Below are 17,514 nucleotides of genomic sequence, written 5' to 3'. Positions count from 1 at the left end.
TCCTAAATGCTGATTGGTTAAAACCGCATTCCAGACAGTGTCTATTCCACAAGTTACCACGGGCGTTAAAATACCTACCTATGACGTTAAAATACCTACCTGTTTTTTTGGGCTGTGTTCACACAGACAACCCAACTCTATTCCATTTGATTGTGCAATCAACTGTCTCTCTCATCAGCCCAGCAAGGCAATTTATAAACTTGATCTCCACTACATCTCACATTTCATTTAGACTAACAGGCTGACTACGCAAAATAAATTTAGAAATCTATATTATTCAATTATTGCACCCACACGCTCATCTGCATTGCCAAGGGTTAAAATAGAAGTCAGTTCTATTTCTGACACAGATCGTGCTGCAAGTCCTGCCTCTCCCATCTCCTCATTGGTTTATAAAAGCAGGTACCCACGTGCCATTTCCTCATTGGTTATACCCACGTGGGTGACTGAATGATGAATGAGGTCAGTGGCGGTAATGCACCTCATTTATAAAAGTTGCCAATCGCAATATAAAGTCCAGAGAAGAAAAAGCCTGGAAGGAGGAGAGATGACTAGAAACGATACGGTTGACCGTTTTGTGTGGATTAATTGTCGGAGTAGAGGACCTTGTGCATTTCGGGTAAAAAAACAACTCAATGTTTATAACCCAGGACAAATTAGCTAGCAAGCTACCTAAATAGGAGAAATTAGCTAGCAAGTGCAAGCTAGCTAGCTAAATTGCCATACATGTTTAATGCTTTTCGACCTGTCCCCAAATTAATGTAATTGGTTCAGTTTGTTTTGATATTTTAACCTGCGTGTCGTGATCGCGTTTGGTGTGGGGGGACAAAATAAATGTATGCACGATGCCGGTTTGGGTTCCGTGTAACATTTGGTTTTCTAACAGCAGAGACTTATATAAACCTTGGTGTCTGTCTCTCCGACATTTGCAACATTGTTTCAATATTCAAATTCGATCTCCAGTAATGAAGGTGTCGGGACGAGACAGGCAGGCAGCGTTTCTCAGCCAGTTGAAATCATGAATCAGCTGGCATTGAAGTGATTGTGTTAGCTGTGTTGTTGGCTAGCTCATCTGAACATCAGTGACCTTACGAGAGAACACATTTTCAATGCCAGCCGAATTCGCACCTCATTAGCTGATTGTTACCGATGTATCCAAATAAATGTCACTAGAAAACAGCTTAACCTCTTGAAATGTAAAGGAAAAATGTAGATTTCCACCTAAATAGACATACCCAAAAGTAACTGCTATTCATGTGTAATTACATGATTCTGACATGCCAAAACGTGGTATATTTGGAAAGACGACATCTGGGAGATTATAAAGAAATGATCAGAAGTTAGGAGTTACATAGTTCAGAATAAACAAGAACAAGCACACAAAATAACCTTTTTTGTTTTTGTATTTTAAAGTAATCTTTCATTGACAAGCTATAAGTGAATTATTGATGCCCAGAGCTGGAAACACATCACATGGCTTCCACAACATGTGAACAATCAGAAAAAAAGGGATTGATAGACCCAACAACTAGAAATGGGCAGATGTTTTAGTAAGTGGTGTCAGGTGTGGTCACGGGACATTTGGTCATGTGTCCCTTAAACTCTCCAAAGTGGCATATGTCTGTAAATTATATTAATTCCAGTGCTATTACATATTTGCAATCCCTAAATGCTATTTGTTAAGTATAAAAACAATTTCTACCATATCAACCTTACTCAAACAATGTGGTGGTGTTATGGGGTATCCAGGGTACATTAAAGTGTCCTTTCAACCTCTCCAAAGTGTCCAAAGTGTTTTTGCTCACTGGAAGCGCCTAAAAGTTATTGTTCACTATAAAAAAAACACATTTCTACAACACCAACCTCTCTCAAACATTGTGGTGGTGTCGGGGGACATACAAGTGTTTTTTCAACCTCTCCAAAGTTCCTGAACGTTTAGCCTACGCATATCCAATGTATTGGTCCCACATACAAATTAACTATTTACAAAAACAATATAAAAGCAACAGATACACAATTTTGATTTTATTTTTTTAAATGTCTAATCAAACAAACTTAGATACACACGTGTCCTTCACTAAAAGAGGTGCAAAAATAAAAATAAGATGAACTATTTACAAAAATGGCATTCGTGTTTGTTTTACATCCCAGGTGTAGATGATTAGATTTCACTGTAGCTTGTGCATGTCATGATAGTCTTTGAAGCAGTCCCTTTCTGCCAGGAAACAAAAGGAAAACTGGCATTTCAGACAGATGTGGCATTTCAACCTCCCCTCGTGTTTTATGCAACGTTTGGAGTTCTTCCTTTTGTCTTTTGGCATGTGTGTTGGATAGTGGCGCTCACCTTGAGTGGGGGGGGGGGGGTCTTGTGATGGTTGTGAGGTTGCTTTGGGCCTCCAATTCTGCAATTTCCAACACCAGCTGCACTCGGAACTGGGTGAGAGGGGTTTGACCTTTTGCTTTGGCCACCTGCTTTCGGAGAATGAAAGCATTTACTGTAGCTATGTCCACAAAGTGAAAAAAAAAATAATCTTCTACCACTTCCTGGTCGTAGCCTATCAGAGCATTAGATAGGTCGATACCCCCCATGCTGGAATTGTAGTCCTTCACAGAAACGGGGACATTCTTCCTCACCCATGGCCCATTGGCATTTTTCACCCTCCTTGAGACATGGTCGTTATTGAATGCCTTATGGTGGGGTGAGCATGGTTACTTAGCTAGTGTCCTTCCATTTCACAAAAAGCAGCTTGTTAGTCCTGATCCAATGTATGGTCCCACTCTCCGATGTCTTTGTCATGTCGTTTACCTTGGTCTTGGGGAAAATGATTGTTAGGACGAATGGTGCCACAAGCCCCTATTTTCTTTTTCAAGAGGTCTATGAAAAGTGGATGTAGAACCATCAGACGGGGTGATGGCCGTAGCAGTGGGGAGGGTTGAAGACCTTGACCGGCAGGGTGCTTGCTGGGGAGGGGTGGCTCCCAAACTTCATCATCCAAATCATCTGCATCCTCCACTCTATGGTGAATAAAATAAAGATAGTTGTAAGACACAGAATTACAGTTGACTAAAATGTACAAAACGACATTAACGTAAAGTAAAAACACCAAGCCAAAACCTTATCTGTAGAGTGATGCACATAGGTGTGAAGGACACACACAATGCAAACAGTAACACTTGAGACAAAGGCAGAGGTGAAAACCACAAATAACCAATGGCGGCGAGTTCAGTGGCCTCTCCAAACATACAAGGATGAAAGTAAACAATGAACTAATATGAAAGACAACTACTTTGGAATTATATAACATTGAAATTACATAGGCCTATGTAAACTAAATCCAAAGCACAAAAAGCAGACAACTTACAAAAATAAATAGTAAATTAGCTATATAAAGTCATGAAAATAATTTACTTACAGATCTTAAAATGGATCCAATACTCCAAGAAAGCAATCTTCGTCAGCTGAGTTTAAATCCTCTTTGTCCAAATCGCTCCTCAGATTTGAGTCTGACTCCAGTATTTTATTCAAAGCTTCTAAGCTCAGCAAAAAAAGAAACGTCCTCCCACTGTCAACTGAGTTTATTTTCAGCAAACTTAACATGTGTAAATATTTGTATAAACATAACAAGACTCAACAACTGAACAGGTTCCACAAACATGTGACTAACAGAAATGGAATAATGTGTCCCTGAACAAAGGGGAGGGGTCAAAATCAAAAGTAATAGTTAGTATCTGGTGTGGCCACCAGCTGCATTAAGCACTGCAGTGCATCTCCTCCTCATGGCCTGCACCAGATTTGCCAGTTCTTGCTGTGAGATGTTACCACACTCTTCCACCAAGGCAAGTTCCAGGACATTTCTGGGGGGAATGGCCCTAGCCCTCACCCTCCGATTCAACAGGTCCCAGACGTGCTCAATGGGATTGTGATCCGGGCTCTTCGCTGGCCATAGCAGAACACTGACATCCCTGTCTTGCAGGAAATCACACACAGAACGAGCAGTATGGCTGGTGGCATTGTCATGCTGGAGGGTCATGTCAGGATGAGCCTGCAGGGAGGGTACCACATGAAGGAGGAGGATGTCTTCCCTGGAACACAGAGTTGAGATTGCCTGCAATGACAACAAGCTCAGTCTGATGCTGTGACACACCGCCCCAGACCATGACGGACCCTCCACCTCCAAATCGATCCCACTCCAGAGTACAGGCCACGATAAACGCGAATCCGACCATCACCTGGTGAGACAAAACCATGACTCGTCAGTGAAGAGCACTTTTTGCCAGTCCTGTCTGGTCCAGCGACAGTGGGTTTGTGCACATAGGCGACGTTGTTGCCGGTGATGTCTGGTGAGGACCTGCCTTACAACAGGCCTACAAGCCCTCAGTCCAGCCTCTCTCAGCCTATTGCGGACAGTCTGAGCACTGATGGAGGGATTGTGCGTTCCTGGTGTAACTCGGGCAGTTGTTGTTGCCATCCTGTACCTGTCCCGCAGGTGTGATGTTCAGATGGACCGATCCTGTGCAGGTGTTGTTACACGTGATCTGCCACTGCGAGGACCATCAGCTGTCTGTCCTGTCTCCCTGTAACGCTGTCTTAGGCGTCTCACAGCACGGACATAACAATTTATTGCCCTGGCCACATCTGCAGTCCTCATGCCTCCTTGCAGCATGCCTAAGGCACTTTCACGCAGATGAGCAGGGACCCTGGGCATCTTTCTTTTGGTGTTTTTCAGAGTCAGTAGAAAGGCCTCTTTAGTGTTCTAAGTTTTCATAACTGTAACCTTAACTGTCTACCGTCTGTAAGCGTCTTAATGACCGTTCCACAGGTGCATGTTCATTAATTGTTAATGGTTCATTGACCAAGCATGGGAAATAGTGTTTAAACCCTTTACAATGAAGATCTGTGAAGTTATTTGGATTTTTACAAATTATCTTTGAAAGACAGGGTCCTGAAAAAGGGACGTTTCTTTTTTTGCTGAGTTTATGTTGGTGGTACACCAGTGGCGAAGCAGTCTAAGGCAATGCATCTCAGTGCTAAAGGCATCACTACAGACACCATGGTTTGAATCCAGGCTGTATCACAACCGGCCATGATTGGGAGTCCCATAGGATGGCGCACAATTGGCCCAGCGTTGTCCGGGTTTGGCAATCATTGTCAATAAGTATCTGTTTTTAACTGACTTTCCTAGTTAAATAAAGGTTAAATAAAAAAATAGAAACTAAATACTTATTCATAGCTGCTTTTTTAGGTTCCTGTTCGATATTTAGTTTTTTTTTCACCTTTGAGAAGCCATCGTTTATGCTAAAGCAATGAAATCTGTTTACAATGTAATGTAGCGTGCTCAGGGAGTCTCGTCTCTTGAGCCAGGTAGCAATATTTCGCATTACACAAAAGGTTTTACGCCTTGCTTTGTCCCACCCAGGTCAACTGCATATCCCTGGAAAGCTTATCCCATTGGCTACAAGACTGTCAAGGTGCCATAGTAGCCAATCCCCTGGGTAATGGATGCCTACGGCGCCTAAGCAACATATTTTTGATGCGCAAAGATAGTCACTCTGTGGACATTAGATTTTGCCATTAAGTCATACATAATCAGATAACATTGGCAATAGGCTAGATTTGTTCCTACCAACCTAAGGATTAACTTGATACCCCCAAGTAGTTATAGCTAAAACACAGACCAAATCGAAGCTTACCTTGTAAGATGTCTTCTGTAAACGTTGTGTAAAATAAACATTTTGACTCTCGGCGCTGGTAATCAATAACGGCAGACAAATAATGTATCCTCATGATTTGTGGAGTCCCCGCTTTCGATGTGCTTCAACGTATTCCTTATTTATGCTTCATAACGCTAACCAGAATGTAGGTAGCAGCCATCTTGAAATAATGTCATTGGCTCGGCCTGCCCTTACATATTAGTATGCCCATATATGGTAGTAACACACCAAAAATGTTGAAGGCACCAATCAATAGCCAAGATACTCAGCATTCCACAGACACCCTGCTTTTGCAGATAGGGGCTACCGTTCTCATACCAGACAGAACTGAATAATAGGCTCCCAAATATGGGACCTTTACATCTAAGAGGTTAAACAAATGCAGCTACTGTTGTTATTCTGGCTGAATTGTTTGACGTGACTAAGTTAGCCGAAGTTGGCTAGCTAGCAAGCAAGGGATAAGAACGTTGCCAGCCAACGGCAATGGAACATTTAGAACGAATGACTGGGTTGCGATCGAACAAACAACCAGCCGGGTTGTGTAGCATCTCTAGATTTGTGTGTCGGGACTATATGTTGTGGAAGGATGAAGTATGAATAAATTCATCAAAATAATGTTAATTAAAATAAGTCAAATCAATATTTGAATATGTTGGTAACCCATGTATGAAATGTATGCATTCACTACTGTAAGTCGCTCTGGATAAGAGCGTCAGCTAAATGACTAAAATGTAAAATGTAATGTAAATGTATGAGTGATAATGCCCTCGAAGCCGGTGTTTGGAGGATAAACAGTGCATTCGGAAACTACTAAAACCTCTCGACTTTTTCCACTTTGTTACATTAGCCTTATTCTCAAATGGATTAAATACTTTTCCCCTCCCCTCAATCTACACACAATACCCCATCCATAATGACAAAGCAAAAACAGGTTTTGAAATGTTTGCACGTTTTACAAATTAAAAAAAATTCAACCTTATTTAGACCCTTTGCTATGAGTCTTCAAAATTGAGCTCAGGTGCATCCTGTTTTCATTGATCATCCTTGAGATGTTTATACAAATTGGAGTCCACATGTGTTAAATTCAATTAATTGGACATGATTTGGAAAGACACACACACACACACACACACACCTGTCTATGTAAGGTCCCAAAGTTCACAATGCATGTCAGAGCAAAACCAAGCAATGAAGTCGAAGGAATTGTCTGTAGAGCTCCGAGACAGAATTGTGTAAAGGCACAGATCTGGGGAAGGGTACCGAAACATTTCTGAAGCATTGAAGGTCCCCAAGAACACAGTGGCATCCATCATTCTTAAATGGAAGAAGTTTGGAACCACCAAGACTCTTCCTAGAGTTGACCATCCGGCCAAACTGGGGGAAAGGGCCTTGGTCAGGGAGGTGACCAAGAACCCGATGGTCACTCTGACAGAGCTCCAGAGTTCCTCTGTAAAGATGGGAGAATCTTCCAGAAGGACAACCATTTCTGCAGCACTCCACCAATCAGGCCTTTATTGTAGAGTGGCCAAATGGAAGCCACTCCTCAGTAAAAAGCAAATGACATCCCACTTGGAGTTTGCTAAAAGGCACCTAAAGGACTAAACAAGATTCTCTGGTCCGATGAAACCATTGAACTCTTTCGCCTGAATGACAAGCGTCACATCTAGAGGAAACCTAGCACTATCCCTACGGTGAAGAATTGTGGTGTTAGCATCATGCTGTGGATGTTTTTTAGCAACTGGGAGACTAGTCAGGAGGGGGAAAGTTGAATGGAGCAAAGTACAGAAAGATCCTTGATAAAAACCTGCTCCAGAGCGCTCAGGACCTCAGACTATGATGAGGTTCACATTCCAACAGGACAATGACCCTAAGCACACAACCAAGACAACGCAGGAGTGGCTTCTGGACAAGTCTCAATGTCCTTGAGTGGCCCAGCCAGAGCCCGGACTTGAGCCCGATCTAACATCTCTGGAGAGACGTGAAAATAGCTGTGCAGTAATGCTCCCCATCCAACCTGAGAGCTTGAGAGGATCTGCAGAGAAGAATGGGAGAAACTCCCCAAATACAGGTGTGCCAAGCTTGTAGTGTCATACCGAAGAAGACTTGAGGCTGTAGTCGCTGCCAAAAGGTACACTACCGTTCAAAAGTTTCCATGAAAACATACATGAAATGAGTTGCAAAATGAATAGGAAATATAGTCAAGACGTTGACAAGGTTATAAATCATTTTTAATTTAAATAATTGTGTCCTTCAAACTTTGCTTTCGTCAAAGAATCCTCCATTTGCAGCAATTAAAGCCTTGCAGACCTTTGGCATTCTAGTTGTCAATTTATTGAGGTAATCTGAAGAGATGTCACCCCATGCTTCTTGAAGCACCTCCCACAAGTTGTATTGGCTTGATGGGCACTCCTTACGTACCATATGGTCAAGCTGCTCCCACAACAGCGCAATAGGGTTGAGATCCGGTGACTGTGCTGGCCACTCCATTATAAACAGAATACCAGCTGACTGCTTCTTCCCTAAATTGTTCTTACATACTTTGGAGCTGTGCTTTGGGTCATTGTCCTGTTGTAGGAGGAAATTTGCTCCAATTAAGCGCCATCCACAGGATATGGTATGGCATTGGAAAATGGAATGATAGCCTTCCTTCTTCAAGATTCCTTTTACCCTGTACAAATCTCCCACTTTACCACCACCAAAACACTCCCAGACCATTACATTGCCTCCACCATGCTTGACAGATGGCGTCAAGCACTCCTCCAGCAGCATCTCAGTTTTTCTGCGTCTCAACAATCTTCTTCTTTGTGATCCGAACACCTCAAACTTAAATTCATCTGTCCATAACACTTTCTTCCAATCTTCCTTTGTCCAGTGTCTGTGTTCTTTTGCCCATCTTAATCTTTTCTTTTTATTGGCCAGTCTGAGGTATGGCTTTTTCTTTGCAACTCTGCCTAGAAGGCCAGCATCCCAGAGTCACCTCTTCACTGTTGACGTTGAGACTGGTGTTTTGCGAGTACTATTTAATGAAGCTGCCAGTTGAGGACTTGTCATGTGTCTGTTTCTGAAACTAGACACTAATGTACTTGTCCTCTTGCTCAGTTGTGCACCGGGGCCTCCCACTCTTTCTGTTCTGGTTAGAGACAGTTTGCACTGTTCTGTGAAGGGAGTAGTACACAGCATTGTAAGAGATCTTCAGTTTCTTGGCAATTTCTCGCATGGAATAGCCTTATTTTCTCAGAACAAGAATAGACTGACGAGTTTCAGAAGAAAGGTCTTTGTTTCTGGTCATTTTGAGCCTGTAATCGAACCCACAAATGCTGATGCTCCAGATACTCAACTAGTCTAAAGAAGGCCAGTTTTATTGCTTCTTTAAAATCAGCACAACCGTTTTCAGCTGTGCTAACATAATTGCAAAAGGGTTTTCTAATGATCAGTTAACCTTTTAAAATTATAAACTTGGATTAGCTAACACAATGTGCCATTGGAACACAGGAGTGATGGTTGCTGATAATGGGCCTCTGTACGCCTATGTAGATATTCCATTAAAAATCTGCCGTTTCCAGCTACAATAGTCATTTACAACATTAACAATGTCTACACTGTATTTCTGATCAATTTGATGTTATTTTAATGGACAAAAAAAATGTTGCTTAAAAAAAAAAGACATTTCTAAGTGACCCCAAACTTTTGAACTGTAGTGTACTTCAACAAAGTACTGAATAAAGGGTCTGAATTCTTATGTAAATGAGATGTTTCCATTTTTTAGATTGATGAGGGAAAACAACTTAATCCATTTTAGAATAAGGCTGTAACGTAACAAAATTTTGAAAAAGGGTTCTGAATACTTCCATCTCGGGCCTAACACCCGTGCCAATATATCCTCCAAACACCGGCTTCTCTGGCATTATCACTTAATTTTATATAACTGCCTTAATATTGCTGGACCCCCTTGGCAGCAGTAGATGGGGATCCTTAATAAATACACTCTGACTAAGAAGATTTTAACCCACTTAACCCCAACATTTAACAAGTTTTTACCATCATTGTATAGCCTTAGTTATTTTGTTGCTTTGACAAGGTCCTCTCTGAAGATTATTATTTACTTAATTTGATTAGCGTCCCTCATTTTAAGGTCAACCCTTTTACGTAAAATTAACTCATTTTAATAAGGTGAAACTATTCCTTAAAAAAAAAGAAACATTGAAAGAAACATTGAACATTAATTGTCAAATAACAGAGTAAAAACAGAAACTGAGCGGTGGGCGCTAGAGAGCGTGCTATATTTATCTTAACCTCTCGCCACCTATAATTTCAAACATTGTCTGGCAATATGACAAAGCAAAAAGGCACCAAAAAAGGGGGCGCTAAACAAGATCATTTGGATGAGAGACAACAAACCAATTTCAACATCGCCGACCCACGAGGAGTTAGCTTTAGTGCTAGCTCCCAAGATCTCCCCATAGAACCTACTCCAACCTACTGGCTGCTATAAACTCACTAAGCAAGAAGGTGGACACAAGGTTGGCTGATATCTCAAAGAGTATTGGGACTTTGACTTTAACTGTGAAGGCAACTAAGGGCAGGGTGCATGAGATCGAGCAGACGACAGTCGATCACGAGGCCAGGCTACAGGACATAAAGAAACAGTGCATAACATTCAAAAATGACTAGATCACTGGCAACGAAACCAGCCAAGGGCGCGCCACCAAGGCCATTCATCGCACGACTGAACTATCCCCAGACCAGGGATCTCATCCTCAAGCTGGATAGTCAAAAGTTCCCACTTAACTACAACTACCATGTTGTCTTTCTACCCAGATCTTACTTTGGAATTAAGGAACCAACGGAAAGAGTATGATGAGTTGCGCAAGAAATGCAGGGTCGAGGGTGGCCAACATCCGATATGGATTCCTCTTCCCAGCCCGGTTTACGGTGACAGTCGATGGGATCAACACGTACGTTTAACAACCCAAAAGAGGCCGACCTGTTCTTGTCAAGTATGCTCCCTGGCTGAGGATACAGAACTGCTGTGTCAACCGGCTAAGTGGCCAAATATAGGCCAGGAATGTGTTTGAATTTCCTGCCTATGTCTTTTCGATCAGAAGATCAGAAATTGGGACTTATACAATGGGTGAGATGTTATTGCTTATATAGCATTGTTTAACCTATCATGTTTTAGCGCCACTCACCCCCTAACGTGAGAGTTAAGTGTTATATAATATTTGTTTATATGCAGAGCATCTATAGATGACGAGTTAGGGTGCCTAGACAAAGCCGGAACTACGGTTTGTGTGTTAGTCAAGGAGTGCTTCGTTTGGGCAAGTCACTCAGTAATGGAACGGGGGGGGTCTGTTTTATGAGGGAGAAGGGGCTCACAACAATTATACATTGATGGTCAGTTAGCTTCATTTGAACAATTACAGTGTAATAAGTTTAGCATGCCAACAACATTTTTTCAGATACCTCCAAATCAGGAATTTCTTAACGACACATATCCCAAAGTATGGCATTATAACCAAATAGTCCTACATTAGAGAGCCTGATCCTTGTCAAACCCCATTCAAAAGGGTCGGTCTCTAGACTTTATGATGTGCTACAGGCCCACAGAGGTATCCACAGACACTATTAAAAGGGCTTGGGAACAAGAACTTGGTTCAGAAATCTCAGATGAGGACTGGGTCGAAGCTCTCAGGAATATAAACCACAGTTCCGTGAATGCCAGACACAACCTTGTACAGTTTAAGGTGATACACAGGTTACATTACTCAAAAGTGAAACTGCATAAAATATTCCCGGACACCTCACCATTGTGTGAGAGGTGCAAGCAGGATGAGGGGACGATGACCCACTTATTTTGGACATGTCCTAAGTTACATGCTTACTGGGCTCTCATTTTTGATTACTTATCTAAAGCCTTTGATAGAGTTATAGCCCCAGACCCATTGATCGCTCTGTTGATGAGCATAACCAGGAAGGCGGTCTCTTTTTGTACTCTATTAACCAAAAGGCTCATATTGCAATTTTGGAAATTGGAAACTGTACCTACCTTTGAAATGTGGTTACGGGATTTAGGGAATGTAATGCATATGGAAAAGATTTGATACAATACCTCCAAAAGAAGTATAATGTTTTACAAAATAAGGCAGCCGATACTAGATAAATGGTCTAGTCCCGCTTCATAACTGGGTTGATAATCTGCTGCTACTCTGTGCTGCCCTCCACTCAATATTTATTTGATTGGAGTGCAGCACCTAATAGTTTTACTTTTTATGTGTGAGTTAAGTTTTGTTTTGTCCTCTAAAAGATGCCATCCCATTCAACAGTACAATGAACGTCAATGTCTTTATTGGAAAAAAATAAATAATTACAAAAGTATAATGTTTAACAGTTAAGCTGTTTTGACTCTTTTTGGCCATTTTCTGGTGGAAAACTGAGCATAACACGTCAACCCTGATACCCATAGAGGCTAAAATTGTTTTAACAATTAAAAATGTTTGTGAAGTTTACATTCAATTGCCACTCCCTGTTGCACACAACACGCTTCCATTCCCCATCACAAGGGGATTTCTGGCTGATTTAAGATGAAATCATCAACCCTGGCACTGACTATAGTCATTTATTTAACCTCTTGAGATGGGAAATCGTGTAAATGAAGTTGAACATGTGCTCTTTATGACAGAATGTTACAATTATGTGAAATCAATTTTTTGGGGACCAAGTTCCACTCCTCAAAATGCACCAAATTGGTTGAACAACCATCCTGATAAAAAAATTATCTACTTTACTATTCCATTGTAATTGTCGACACCAAGATCAACCAGTTATGGTTAACAGAGGGAGTGTTTTTTTGTGGCATGGCTAAAACAAGCCGTGATATCTTTGCACCGAATCAGCTCAGTGAGCTGCTAACATCTTCTACCCAACAACAACAACAAACTTAAACCTGGACTGTGTACATTAGGCACCAAACGGAAGAAAATAAACTGAAATAGGGAAGGACTACCTGGACTTATTTAATAAGAAATGTTTTGCTTAGGTGTGAACCTACTGAACACAGCCTAGTGCAGGCAGATTACGTAAGAAATCACTGCAAACATTTCACATAAACCTGAGACACAGCTAGTCCATTCACAGCACAGCCCTGCCTACCTGAGCCTGACAAAAACTGAGGAATGTAAACAATTTCAGCATTCGGTCAGTAACTTGCTATCAACAGGTCCCAATAATTTGCAACCCTGACAGGATTACCTTGGTTCCCCTTTGCACTGAGCAGATGTACACCTAACTAAATTGTGATGCCCGGTACACATCCTGTTTTTGGTGGGAATACAAACCCCCCCCCAAAAAAACTGGTCCAACTTAAGTGATATTATATGTCAGGGTAAGGTTCTGAAATGGACACAATTTCTACATAAAAATGGAACTAGGCAGATTCTACTTCCCATAAAACAATTGAAAGCATAAGGTTTCAGTTCTGCGCCAACTGTCAAAAGGTGTACACAACCTAAATGACCAGGTATTTGAAAGCTTTTCAAATATATTTTATCCTAGGTTCAATTAAAAGAAGCCTCTTGTCTGCAGGTATTAATGTGACAGTCCGTCGTGGCTTCACTGACAATCAGTAAAACAAAAACTGTAGTGTGTTCCTGGATTACATAACTAGTCAAACATAACAGCTGCAGCATACAATGCAGACTTGGCCAAAATGCAAAGCACACCGCAGCACTGACACAACTCATTACTTGAAATTTGGGAAGTTTGTGAGGTGTCATCATGAAACTCTTGCATCATAGTGCCAGTAATGCAGGCAAATTAAATCATATTTGCATCTATTTAGCCAAATTCATTGATTTGAATAGCTAGGTTATTTTCTCTGTAGCATAGTAATGTTAGATATGTATGAGATGGAGTTTGAATTAAATCATATTTTATTTGTCAGATACGCCCTTAACCAAGCATTTCACGGTCTTCTATTACGTGAAATAAAATGTGTTAGATATGTATGAAATGTAGATATTTCAGACAGGGCTTTGCTCTGCTGTTCACAGACACACTCTTAATGCACACTTCAGACAAGTAACAGGGCAGGCCACATGCCAGGTATCCTTGATAAGTTCTTCCCGCCTCCATTTGGACTCCTTGCTTCAACCATAAATCCTCACGTTTCAAACAGAAACACGTTTAGCTGAATTCGCAAAATATAACAACAATGAACAGTTTGAGGAATTAGAGAATACACAAAAGTGATACAATGTAGCAGTAGCAAACTAATCTCCTTGATATGATTGCGCTCCAAGGCACGTCCAAACGGGAGCCAAACAACGGGGTGATATACCCATGCACTTCTGAGTTGGTGGGCTTGGTGTGAAGAAATATACACTATTGTTCAAAAGTTTGGTGTCACTAAGAAATGTCCTTGTTTTTTAAAGAAAAGCACATTATTTGTCCATTAAAATAACATAAAATTGATCAGAAATAAAGTGTAGACTTAATGTAGTAAGTGACTATTTTAGCTGAACTGCTGAATTTTTTTTTTTAATGGAATATCTACATAGGCGTACAGAGGCCAATTATCAGCAACCATCACTCTTGTTTTCCAATGGCACGTTGTGTTAGCTAATCCAAGTTTATCATTTTAAAAGGTGAATTGATCATTAGAAAACCCTTTCGCAATTGTTAGCACAGCTGAAAACAATTGTCCTGATTAAAGAAGCAATAAAACTGGCCTTTAGACTAGTTGAGTATCTGGAGCATCAGCATTTGTGGGTTCGATTACAGGCTCAAAATGGCCAGAACTCCTGAGAAATGATGGCTATTCCATGTGAGAAATTGACAAGAAACTGAAGATCTCATACAACGCTGTGTATTACTCCCTTCACAGAACAGCGAAAACTGGCTCTAACCAGAATAGAAAGAGTGGGAGGCCCCGGTGCACAACTGAGCAAGAGGACAAGTACATTAGTGTCTAGTTTGAGAAACAGACGCCTCACAAGTCCTCAACTGGCAGGTTCATTAAATAGTACCCGCAAAACACCAGTCTCAGCGTCAACAGTGAAGAGGCGACTCCGGGATGCTGGCCTTCTAGGCAGAGTTGCAAAGAAAAATAAATATCTCAGACTGATCAATAAAAATAAAAAGATTAAGATGGGCAAAAGAACACAGACACTGGACAGAGGAACCCTGCCTAGAAAACCAGCATTCCAGAGTCACCTCTTCACTGAAATTGAGACTGGTGTTTTGCACAGGAGTGATGGTTGCTGATAATGGGCCTCTGTACGCCTATGTAGATATTCCATTCAAAATCACCTGTTTCCAGCAACAATAGTCATTTACAACATTAACAATGTCTACACTGTATTTCTTATTAATTTGATGTTATTTTAATGGACAAAACTGTGCTTTTCTTTCAAAAACAAGGACATTTCTAAGTGACCCCAAACGTTTGAACTGTAGTGTAAATGGCTGGCTGTCTTTATTTAATCTGCAACTAAGGTTTATGCCAGCTCAATAAATTGGGTACTGCATTTACCTGAGTTGGGACTACTGGGTCAGCATCCTCAGCTTGCCAAACCTCGACCACGCTGGACATTTGACTCAGGGCTTGGTGGGAGGAAGAGAGGGGGGAAATAGGTAAACAATGAAAAGCGTGAAGAAACAAGAACAAGAAACTCGCTGTCAAACACATCAGATAGCGGAGCGCGGACAGCGGAAACGGTTGTTTGTCAATGTTTAGCATAAACTTGTGCAAATGCACGACTGACAAAGGCGTGTATTCAACTGTCCGTGATCCCACTCCCCGAGGGTGTCTCAGGGAGAGTTGGGATATGCAAGAAATCACATTTTCAATTCACACATGCGTATTAATACACACTTGTACATGTGTTAAATAGGCCAATAAGCACCCGCCAAATTATTATTATTAACTGGCTAGCTTGTAAACACATAGCTTTAACGTTTATAAAAGCCGAGCTATACATGTGTAACATAATCAATTGAAACATTTAAAACACAAAGTCAAAACAATGGCATTTGGCGAGCTAACTATAATTAAACGAAGTTCCCTTGTAGCTAAATTGGCTGGCTACTGTAAACGCGACACTTCACTGAAATTACGTTATAGCTTGCATGAACCAGCACAGGAAACTGACCACTGATTAAAAAAAAAATACTAAATAAAATAAATCTTAGCCCTTATAAGTGAATAACGTTAGCTACATGTCTGCATACATCAACATATTTGACACTCGTTTTTAATCCACAATACGACGGTTGCAGTAGCGTTCCCGTTTTCGCATAGCGACTTCTCTTCACTGTCAACTCACTAACGTTAGCTGTTACGTTACTGGCAGTTCTCGCCGACATTTTCGCAATGGGTGCTTAATTTTAGAAGAAAAAAATGTTTACTTCTCCAGACCTTGTAATTGAGCCCCTCCATGCTGTACGCAGGGCAAAAGTAGCGGTAGAATTCCGAGTATAATATTAATCCACGTTGTTCTGTGACAGCGGCTGCCTTGTTGGAACTCCCGTACCCTCGCCATGCTGCCCTGTTCATCTAGCAGCCTGCCTTGTGCTACGCTTGGCTTTCTCTTTCTCTCGCTCCCCCGCCTCGCAAACCCTCCCACCCTGTTCTGTTCCTCAACCCTCGCCCTCTTTCTCGCTGTGTGTGTGGAAAGTATGCGCCGACTACAGCCAAGCGGTTGCATTCATCTGCAACGTTCTGATGATGTGCTTGTGGACCCATTGTTTTTAAATTGGCGATACTACCCCACTACTACTGAGGTTGAAAAACACTGTGCCAATCAGAGGATCATGAACAAAGTCAATAACATCGACACTCCAAAGGTTAAGAGAGATTCCATCATGTGGTTCCCATATTGAATAATCAAACTGCCATATTCATAGTGCTAGAACATCTGAAGTTCCTGCAAACTCAAATTATGCCATGAGCACCCTTTCACATAAAGCACATTTCTTGCACTTTATCTAATACTAGCTTTATAACAAGAGTTATAAAGGACATTGGTATTCAAGTTCAATATTGAAACAGGCCATGTGCTGTAGGCCAGTGTTAGGTTAGCAACAATGGTTGGTAAACAATTGGTGGCGTACATAAAAGTCAATAGCCTATATCTAAATTAAGTACACTTTGGACACAACTGCTCAAGGGTGAACAGTTTTTTTTGGTGCAGACTTCAAAGTTGGCACATTCGGGTCAACCTCATGAATCAGAATGGACAGGCTAAGCAGGTTCACACACAAATATCACACATACTCTTCCGTGGTGGGTGTGTCATTGTTCAAACGTTTAGGCCAAGCATGTTTAGACTAGGTATGTTATGCTTGAAATAATATCTACACACTGTAGTGGGCAGAGGGTTCAGCTCAAGTATACTGAACAAAAGTAAATGGAACATGCAACAATTTTACTGAGTTAGTTCATTTAAGGAAACAGTCAATTGAAAGTCATTAGGCCCGAATCTATGGATTTCACATGACTGGGCAGGTGTGCAGCAATGGGTGGGCGTAGGCCCACCCAATCAGAATGAGTTTTTCCCCACAAAAGGGCTTTATTACATACAGAAATACTCCTGTTTCATCAGTTGTCCGGTTGGCTGGTCTCAGACGATCCCGCAGGTGGAGGTCCTGGGCTGGCGTGGTTACACATGGTCTGTGGTTGTGAGGTTGGTTGGACATACTGCCAAATTATCTAAAGTGACATTGGAGGCAGCTTATGGTGGAGATATGAACATTAAATTAACTGGCAACAGCTCTGGTGGACATTCTCGCAGTCAGCATGCCAAT

At 41.4% G+C, this 17,514-nt stretch overlaps 1 protein-coding gene across 7 annotated transcripts in view; it reads right to left on the bottom strand.

The window, feature by feature from the left end:
• LOC115202075 (transmembrane protein 131-like) overlaps positions 1-16,298 on the bottom strand; it is a 112,800-nt gene extending 96,502 nt beyond the window's left edge. For all 7 annotated transcript variants that reach the window (XM_029765952.1, XM_029765957.1, XM_029765954.1 and 4 more), the window contains exons 1-2: positions 16,127-16,298; positions 15,242-15,312 (exon numbers count right to left, since the gene is read on the bottom strand). In XM_029765952.1, coding sequence (XP_029621812.1) covers positions 15,242-15,312; positions 16,127-16,250 — 195 coding nt within the window. In that variant the 5' untranslated portion in view covers positions 16,251-16,298. The remainder of the gene's footprint in view (positions 1-15,241; positions 15,313-16,126) is intronic.
• Between the last annotated feature and the right edge of the window lie 1,216 nt (positions 16,299-17,514).

This window comes from Salmo trutta, chromosome 11 (assembly GCF_901001165.1).
Source record: "Salmo trutta chromosome 11, fSalTru1.1, whole genome shotgun sequence".
NCBI lineage: Eukaryota > Metazoa > Chordata > Actinopteri > Salmoniformes > Salmonidae > Salmo > Salmo trutta.
Note: the sequence above shows the minus strand (reverse complement) of the source record. Positions and strands in the feature narration are given on the sequence as shown.